This window comes from Mandrillus leucophaeus, unplaced genomic scaffold, assembly GCF_000951045.1.
Source record: "Mandrillus leucophaeus isolate KB7577 unplaced genomic scaffold, Mleu.le_1.0 Scaffold2166, whole genome shotgun sequence".
Classification (NCBI taxonomy): Eukaryota; Metazoa; Chordata; class Mammalia; order Primates; family Cercopithecidae; genus Mandrillus; species Mandrillus leucophaeus.
The window spans coordinates 7,785-16,841 of record NW_012102217.1 but is presented as its reverse complement, the minus strand read 5'-3'; the positions used below and the strand labels follow the sequence as shown (position 1 = coordinate 16,841).

The window sequence follows — 9,057 nt, the reverse complement described above, 5'->3', positions numbered from 1 at the left end:
TTTTTTTTTTTTTTTTTTTAACAATCCAACATTGTTATGTGTTTTGCGTCTCATATTGACACCTTTCAGTCAAGGTAGAGGACATGTTTGTTGTAAACTTTCTTTTTTGTGTAGAGGATGGATTCTTCACTCCTGATACACATAAGCAGTGCACAGCAGCTCTCTGATACATCCAGTTGATGCCTTCAGTCTCCCTGGCCTCTTACAAGCATCTTCTGGGCCTTGTATGTCCCTGGGCGCCTGTCCCTGGTCAGTTCCCAAAAACTACTGTGCTCCTCTTGCCCACCTCCCCTTGCAAATAATATCCACCACCTGGGGACCAGCTGCCTCCAATTCCAAGAGAGGTGGGACTGAAGGTACAGACTGGGCTTTACTGGCACAGATATAAGTAAATATAGCTGGAGTCTACAGAGAGGATGGACTAAGTGAGGGAGTCAGGCAAGAGAAGCCACCCATAAGGATAACAAATTATGTCTCATAATCCTCTTAACCTAGGGAATAGGACACAATCATTTTATCTTTTTAAAACATCCTTATCCCTGCTCAGCCTCGTTTCCTCAAAAACTATAAAGGAAAATGCTACTGACTTGTTTCTGTGTAGTAATTTCAGCTGTCACATAATGGGGTAATGAGGCCAGTATATAGTAAATAAATGAGGACCCTTTATCTGTCTTATTTTCACTTCGGCTTCACAAGAAACTTGTGAGAAACCTTTGCAGTGGAAAATTAATATGATTTTAATCCAGGGATTCAACGATGGAAGGAGGTCATGAGAATTGCAGAAAGTCTTCAAACTGAGATGACTATGAAATCCTCAGACCCAGAGCACATAAATCTTACCCTCAGAGCCACGGAGCAGTCAACATTGCAAACCATATCCCATCAGAGTCATTCTGTTCCATGCTTGTCACCTATACCCACGTTACAGGTTAGGGAGTACCCAGAGTGGAGTGAACAATCTCTGGACTAACACCTGGCAGGATCAGAAACTGAGGGATCTGCACCCACATTGCAGGAACAGGATATGTGCTCTTAGGGAACTGACGGTATAAGGAGATAAGGAAAGGCCCTGCAGTCACAGAAAGAAGGCATCAGACATGTCTCACTGTGACATATGCAGATGTTTATGAAACTCTGGGATTTCTAAGGAAGAATACAGTGCAGAGAGAGGTCCCAGAGGAGACAAGAGCTGAGAGACCATCCAAACTGGGGACCACCTTGTCACTAGACTTCAAATTTTCAATATTTATAGTGTTTTCTAAGAGTCAGGCCCTTTGCTGAGTGCTATGTGCAGCAGGATCAAAGGCAGCCAAGAGGTAGAGGAGTCTTGAGGTACATCAGTCACGGGGGCTGAAGAGCAGAGATTCAAAGGAAAGCTGGAACTGGAGCTTTAAAGGAGAGATGAAGCTGGTGACTCCCCTGTGTCAGCCTCTGACTCAGAAAGATGGAATGCAGTAGAACACACCCCGTGGACTTACTCCCAGCTGAGTGTTGTATCCCCCACCCCTTTCCACCTGGTCCCTTCATTTTCTACCCCTCACAGTCCCCTAAGGAGAAGGTGGTCCACCCAACAGATGATGCACCCCCAGATGGTGATCAAGGGGGACCCTAAGGAGAAGTCATTTCATCCTCCCTTTGTGCCCATTTGTCAAGTAGCAGTGAGGCTGAGCCAGGGGATGGTGAAAGTGGAAGGAGGTGGGAGTTGGACATGGGCTGTGAAGATGCTCTTTAAAGGGATTCTAATAACCACTTGCTACCAGGTCAGTGAACACTTATCACAGTTGACGCCTTTTGAGCACATCACATTGTAAACTGTCCCTGAAAGTCCTGTGCACTTGGCTTATGGGATGAAACATCCTTCTAGTTCTCCTGTCCCTCAGGTTCTTTGAAGTCTCATTGAGCACCTTCCCTTCAACTCCTTTTACACAGTAAGAATAGGATCAGCTGTGCTAAAGTAACAAATACCCAGATATCCAGGTTTGGCTCATGCTACACGTCCAAAGTAAGTTGTCCGGGAAGCTCTGCTCATCATCTTACTCAGGAAGCCAGACTGACAGGCTTTCTCCTGCACCTCTGCTCCCAGAACCTCCCCAGAAGAATGAAGGGAACCTAAGAAATCATTCACTGGCTCTTAATGATCCCTCCTAGAAAGAACACACTTCTCGCATCTCATTTTCCAATGTAAATCACATGGCTGCAACTAACTTCAAATGAGTGGGAATCCTTGAAAGTGGAAATAGGGAATCCTTGAAAGTGGAAAATATTTAAGAAGTACCTATTAAATAAATAATAAAATACTTCTACAAGAGATATTTATGGAAGACCTACTGTGTACCAGGAGCAATGCTAAGCATTATGGATATCAGTAGTCTTTGGCTCCTGAAAAGTTTACAAACTACCTCCTGGCCTAAGGAGAGGCACAGGGATACTGGCAACAGTCTATTTCTTCACCCAGGTGCTAGTTACATGAGTGCTTGTGGTGATAATCATTCAACGTACGTTCTATTGGTTTGTGTGTTTCTTCCAAATGTCCCCTAGCTCACAATAAAAGGGCTTAAATAGAGAAGTAAAGGAGAATTTGGAAATTTGAAGCAAAAGCAAGAAGCCAACAAATCAAGCACAAATACTGAGTTTTGATAAAGATTGGAATAAGAAACATAATAAATGAGATAATAAATAGGACTTTTGCAACTGAAGTGTAATTAATAAGCAAAAAGTCAGGCTGAGAAACTGCCCCAAGGAAAATATGATGGAGCAAACCATAGAAAATGTAAAGGAAAAGTGAAGAGAAATGAAGGATAGAAACAGACATCTGACATCTTGATAATTAGACATCTAGAAAGTCAGGGAAATAGTGGAGGGAGAGGAAATAACTGAAAACATAATAGATGTTTAGTCTTTATAGAAAGATGAAATAAGTTCATTCAAAATGCTGCATAGAATGTCAGACTATTTGTTAAACAATTTTGTTAGAGCGAAATGACTGAAAACAAACGAGATAATTATGTGAATTAAGAGGATGGAAAAGTAGAAAAACAGCAAAAAGAAAATACACGTAAACAATAAGGACAAAAGCTGAATTCAATGAAATATAAAAAAAGGGAAGACAAACAAAATCAAATTTTGAGGCAATGAAAACTTAATGAAACCTCTGGCAAGACTCCTAAGGAAAATATAGGAGATTCAGAATGAAAAGGGGAAATGACTATTTGTACACACATTTTAAAATGCGAAATCTTACAACCAACTCTATACGTATAAATTTGAAAATGTAGATAAAATGGATACATTTCTAGAAAGATATAAAGGTCAAAACGACAGGAAGAAATAGAAAACTAAAATAGAGTAGAGAATATCAAAGAAACTGTCATGGGAAGCAAAGAATTGCCTTCCAAAAGGCCCTGTCCTGATCATATTGCCGTTAGGGGCGTCCTCCTACATTTCCAGGAGCAGATTATGCCTCTTACATGTGTGATTCTAGAAAACAAAATGGAACAGCATTTTTGAGATCATTTTATGAGGTTGGTTCATTCATATTTCCAGAGCCAGTCACTGAATCTAACAGTACATTATAAAAACAATCAGTTTTGACCAATTTAGATTTATTCTAGGAATGCAATGATTCTTCAGTGTCAGAAAATATATAATGTGGTTAACACATTAGTGGACTCCACAAAATTCATATTAATTTAAACTGAATTCAGCTCAAGACATAGACAGAATTTAATCAATTTCATGACGTGTTAAAGATAGTGAACCAAAAGTCTATAGCTTATATATTTCAAAGAAATGAGGTGGATTCCCTGTGAGATTGTGCAAAAGATAGGATGTCCTTCGTTGCTGGAAATGTTTAACGTGGCATTGGAAGTTCTGAACATCCCTCTGCAGGCAGAAGAAAATTAAGGCTGTGTAAAATGGAGGAAGACAGATTGTGGGTGCAGATGAAATAATCTAATACTGGACAAGACTGAGCCACTGCTGGCCCGAAGCCTGGGTTTAAAACCAAGCTTTGCACTTTGAAGTTGTGTGGCCTTCACCTCCCCCTGTGTCTGATTCCCCCTCTATAACATGAAATAAATAAGAACCAACCTCCACGTGTAAATAAGTGAACACATGAGAAGCACTTACAATAGTGCCTGGAACACAGTAAGCAACTCAACGAATGTCATTTCTCATTACATTTGTTAGTGTTTTCATCCAGCCCAATGGCACTAAAACATCAGTGCTCAAAGAGCCCCTGGTGAAGTGTTTCTCTTTCCCATTCTTCAGCCCTAACTTTTTATCTCGTCTATTCCACTGTGTCCCTAATGCACCTCTAGGATGACTCACAGGAGCCCCTGGACCCAGGGATGCTGTCAGATCGCTTGGTCTTTGAGACGATGGTGCCATTGAGGATCCCCGCCAGGCCCATCAGCAGGCCGAGGGCACAGACCAGCATCTCCATGGTCTCAGGCATCTGGATTAGTTCCCGGATTAGTTACCTGTCTTCTAAGGGAAGACAGAGTAATAAGGTACAGAGAGCAGAGGCTGGCCTTGGGTGTGGGAGGTGTTGGGTATTTGAAACCATGAGATGGTGAAATTTGGATAAAGTGACCATAAAACATGGGATTGAGGAAAGCAGGTGCTGAGGGGTGATGGGTCCAGGAAATAAAGGTGGTGCTAATGCCGTGATGGCAGAGGGAGGGCACCCCATACCCCAGTGCCTGAGGAGAGGCTGGTGCAGGTGCCAGTGCTCCCCCTGGAGGTCACAGGTGTCCTCGACCGTGGGAAGGAGGATCGGGTAGTGGAACCTGTGGAAACTGAGCTTCTTGCTAGGCAGGAAGATGGTCTCTGCAATACCCTCAATGACTGACTCCATTGCGCAGCCACGTGATGTTCAGTGCTGGCAGGAAGAACTTATCAACATGGCAGATGAGGGTGTGGGGCTGGCCCAGCGCCACCGGCTCCTTAGGAAAGACAGTGACCTCGGGGGGTTCCAAAAGGGGATAGAACCCAAGGAGCCTACTGCCATTGACTGAGTCTCAAAGGTTCCACTACCCCAAACCCTATATTCACCAGATTAGGGGCCACCTCTCCCAGGCCCATCCTCCTGCTCCCCCAGGGCTCCTGGGCAGGGTCACAGCCTCTCATGCTCCTGACCTGGGCCCCTCAGTCTAGCCTTTCTCTTGAGTAAGAAGAAAACACCTCCCCCTCTGCTGTCCTAAGAACCCAGCTGTGTGGACCCAACACTGCTCGCTCTCAGGGAAGGGGCTCATTCATGAGTGGGCAGCATTGGCTTCTAGTTCTCTGTGTAGCAGAGAGGCCCTCCTATCCCTCCAGTTGGACTGTAGAGGAACAGGCAGCTATAGGCAGTGCCATTTGTGGCCGAGGCCTGTTTGGACCATTGAACCGGGTGTTCAAGTGCTTCCTTGCCATGACGATGCCAGCAATATGCCTGTGAGCACCAGAGTCAAAGGTGTGAATAAACTCTGGTAGATGCCAGACCATCTCCTTCTCATCCAGGTTCACATAAAACTGCTCCTCTTCATCAAACTCAGACATATACTCTCCAGAGGGTCTGTGTGTCTGCACAAACTCTGCATATGTTGACACATGGTCTGCTGCATGAAGGAGAAGAAGATGGAGAATGGGTGAATATGAAGGAAGCTACACAGAATGCAGGAAGCAAACAGGTAACAGGAAGGTTATTGGGAACATGAAGGAATAACACAGAAAATGAGAAATGCAAAATGAAAGAAAAGAAAAGGAGTGAGAAGAAACAAAGACAGAAATGACCCATGGATGATATAGGTTGTTTCTCTTGTCCCCGAAGACTTAACATCCATCTATGATAATGATAATATTGAAGACAATAAGATAATATTTATTGGGCACTTACTATGTGCTAAACTTACTCATTGAGTCTTCACACCACCATATAGAAGAAATTATTTTCCATAATAGGGAACTGACTCCAGAGGTACAGTAAGTTGTCCAAGTCACACACAACTCCTGGTAGAAACAATATTGAGTAGTCCTCCTGCCCCACTCCCACAGGATCTCAGAAACCCTACAAGACAATACATTAAAAATTACAGATATAGCCATAAAGCAAGGCAGGGAAGTGGAAGGATGGAATAAATATTTCGGAGTGGAAAAAGATCGTGAAGGACATGAAAATACCTCCAGAGTCCTAGTGGCATTTATTGACTTCAAGTTACATTCTTACTTTTAGAAGAAAAGTGGTTCCTTATATAATTTTATCCACAACACTTACATCTTAGGCAGAGTAAATTTAAAAGTATTATCATTCACATAACATTCACAAAATTGTCTTGTGGAGTATAGTTTCACCTGGAAATACAAGTCGTCGTATTTGAAAGGCCTATGGGATAGTATCTTAGCTTTACCTGATATGTAAGAAGCAGCAACTGGTTGATAACAAAAAGTGAATTATTATTACAGTGAAAAAGTAAAGATGAGAGAGTTTGGGGTTCAGCCTGGAAGAGGAAGTGAAGCAAAATGACACTGCATGGTTGATGATCCCTAAGCGAGGATTTCCCTTCCCAGACCAACACGGGGAGAACCAGTCCTCTACTTGGATGCACAGAGTGACAGCAGATTCAGTGTTGCACACGGATGGTGAGGGTCCCCGACTGAGTTTAGGGTCTATAGAATTACTCACCTACAGAAATGAAGCCCAAAGGGAAAAAAAAATACATGGTGTATATAGACTGTGCTACACAGATGTAATTGGTTCAGCTTAGGCTACTTTATATTTATTATATTCACAAAATCTGAAAACTAAAAGTTGGCACATTTTGAAGCAAATTCCACACTTCAAATATTAATTTTCATTCAGTTAAATAAATGCTTATTGTGAACTTTCACTCTCCAGGTAATAAGGATGTAACTCTAAAGATAGGGACTTTGTCCTCAATCTACTTGAAATTCAAGAACAAAAGAGATAAAGAAAAGATGATTGCTTCATGTGTGGTTTGATCACCACTGAGTATCACAAGGTATACCAAGAGCTACTTAGGAACAAAGTTAAAATACGGTTTAGGAAAGGTTCCTAGGGACAGTGTTCACCTGCAGATAGCAAAGCAGAGAAAGGGGAAATGGCTTTCCAGCAGGAGAAGCAGGCTCAGGAGCAGAGAGGCATGAAGTTGCAAGGAGAACTGCATTTCTTCAGTGTGACTGAAGCCAGGGGAGATGTGGACCGGGCTGCACTGTAACCTGCCTTGTGTGCTGATGGCAGGTGTTTGCATTTTATCCACAGGACACGGGGGAAACTGTGAAGGATCTTAAGCAGGAGAGTAACATGGTCAGATTTGTGTTTATATAGGGCACCGATAGGAAGGATGGGCTGGAGGAGGCTGGACTGAAGGAAAGACCAGTAGGACTTTTAAGCCCTCTGGTGGGAAGTAATGAGGGCGTAGGCCGGGGCAGGAACATGGGGTGAAGAGGACAGCAGATGGGTTTGAATGGCAGTAATGACATGAGAGGCCATAGGAATCACTAAATCATCTGCCAGAAGTAGGGATATGAAGAAGTCTAGAATAACCGGGCAACGTGGAGAATTGTGGCATCAGTGACTGCAAAGGTGATAATGAAGTGATTGAGAGAAGATAAAATTTTCTGTTTGGGACATACTGAATTTTAACTTCTAGGGAAACAAATGTAGTTGATTTGAAGGCAGTGAAATAAATGGATGGGTGTCATGCTACACTAGGTTAGTGACATAAACTGGAAGGAGGCTCATGGTGGGTGAAGTTCTAATTTTGGGTCAGGTTACTCAAGAAAAGTACACAAAGTCAGGAGAGCAGGGATCTGAGTGTGTGCTTCTGCATCCAGACAAAAACAGACATGAAGACAGAGGCTGAAAAGGAGAGGACTAGAAAGTGGTAGGAAAACAGAGAGGAAGTGGATTCATAAAAGACAACAGACAAGAGAAAACTTCCAGGCAAGAGGCGAGGATGCATCTCAAATACACTAATGACACACATAAGACAGAAACAGAAGAGTGACCACTGGCTTGAGTTGTATAAAAGTCATTAGTTACCACCATGAGAGCAGCATCAGAGATGAGGGAAAGAAAAAGGGAGAAGTGCATTGGGTTGAGGACTGAATGAAATGGGAGAAAATCGATAATAGGCTGGGCACAGTGGCCCATACCTGTCATCTCAGTGATTTGAGAGGCCAAGACAGGAGGATCACTTGAGGCCAGGAGTTTGAAACCAGCCTAGGAAACATAGTGAGAGTCCATCTCAAAGAAAACAATTTTTGATTCCCTGCCTTCCATGAGCAGCACAGCAAACATAAGCCCTGCAGATGTGCTCAGACTTGAGACTGACTCACTGAAGAGAGTCTGGTGCTGCCAGGCCTCAGACACCAGATTATAATCAGCCTCTTCCCAGGCCCTGCATAAGTGAGGCCCACTCTGTGGGGCAAACAGTGCCCAGGGGTGGTACAGGCCCTACAGAGACCACAGACTGTTCACCTGACAAGAAATATCTTGAGGAATTCACTTCACAGATCCCTCAAGAAAGGAACCACTGCAGGAGAATATGCAGAAAACCGAAGGAATTCATAGATCCTTTTAAAGAAGTGAGGGGCCACTGCAAATTCCACCAGACAGGTGAAAAACTGTGCGTTTCCAAAGAATGAGAGGGGAAAAATCTGCCTCCGAACACATATCCCCACTGGGGAACCCGAAAATCCAGATTACAGGAAAAGGATTTAACTTTACCTAGACCTGAAACAGACTTAGCATGAAAAATAAAAGTAGGCCAGGCGCGGTGGCTCACGCCTATAATCCCAGCACTTTGGGAGGCCAAGGCGGGCGGATCACGAGGTCTCAGAGATCGAGACCATCCTGACTAACACGGTAAAACCCCGTCTCTACTAAAAAGACAAAAAAATTAGCCAGGCGTGGTGGCAGGCGCCTGTAGTCCCAGCTATTTGGGAGGCTGAGGCAGGAGAACGGCATAAACCTGGGAGGCTGAGCTTGCAGTAAGCCGGGATCGCCCCACTGCACTCCAGCCTCGGTGACAGAGCGAGACTCCATCTCAAAAA

The 9,057-nt window shown here is 43.6% G+C and overlaps 1 protein-coding gene across 1 annotated transcript in view; it reads right to left on the bottom strand.

Annotated features, from left to right (window-relative positions):
• Positions 1 to 929: 929 nt before the first annotated feature.
• Positions 930 to 9,057, bottom strand: part of LOC105540230 (RLA class II histocompatibility antigen, DP alpha-1 chain-like) — a gene marked incomplete at its 5' end in the record, with an annotated part of 15,350 nt that continues 7,222 nt past the window's right edge. Inside the window, 6 exon segments of the mRNA XM_011980767.1 lie at positions 930 to 1,069; positions 4,330 to 4,488; positions 4,696 to 4,853; positions 4,855 to 5,020; positions 5,382 to 5,600; positions 6,556 to 6,664. Coding sequence (XP_011836157.1) covers positions 930 to 1,069; positions 4,330 to 4,488; positions 4,696 to 4,853; positions 4,855 to 5,020; positions 5,382 to 5,600; positions 6,556 to 6,664 — 951 coding nt within the window.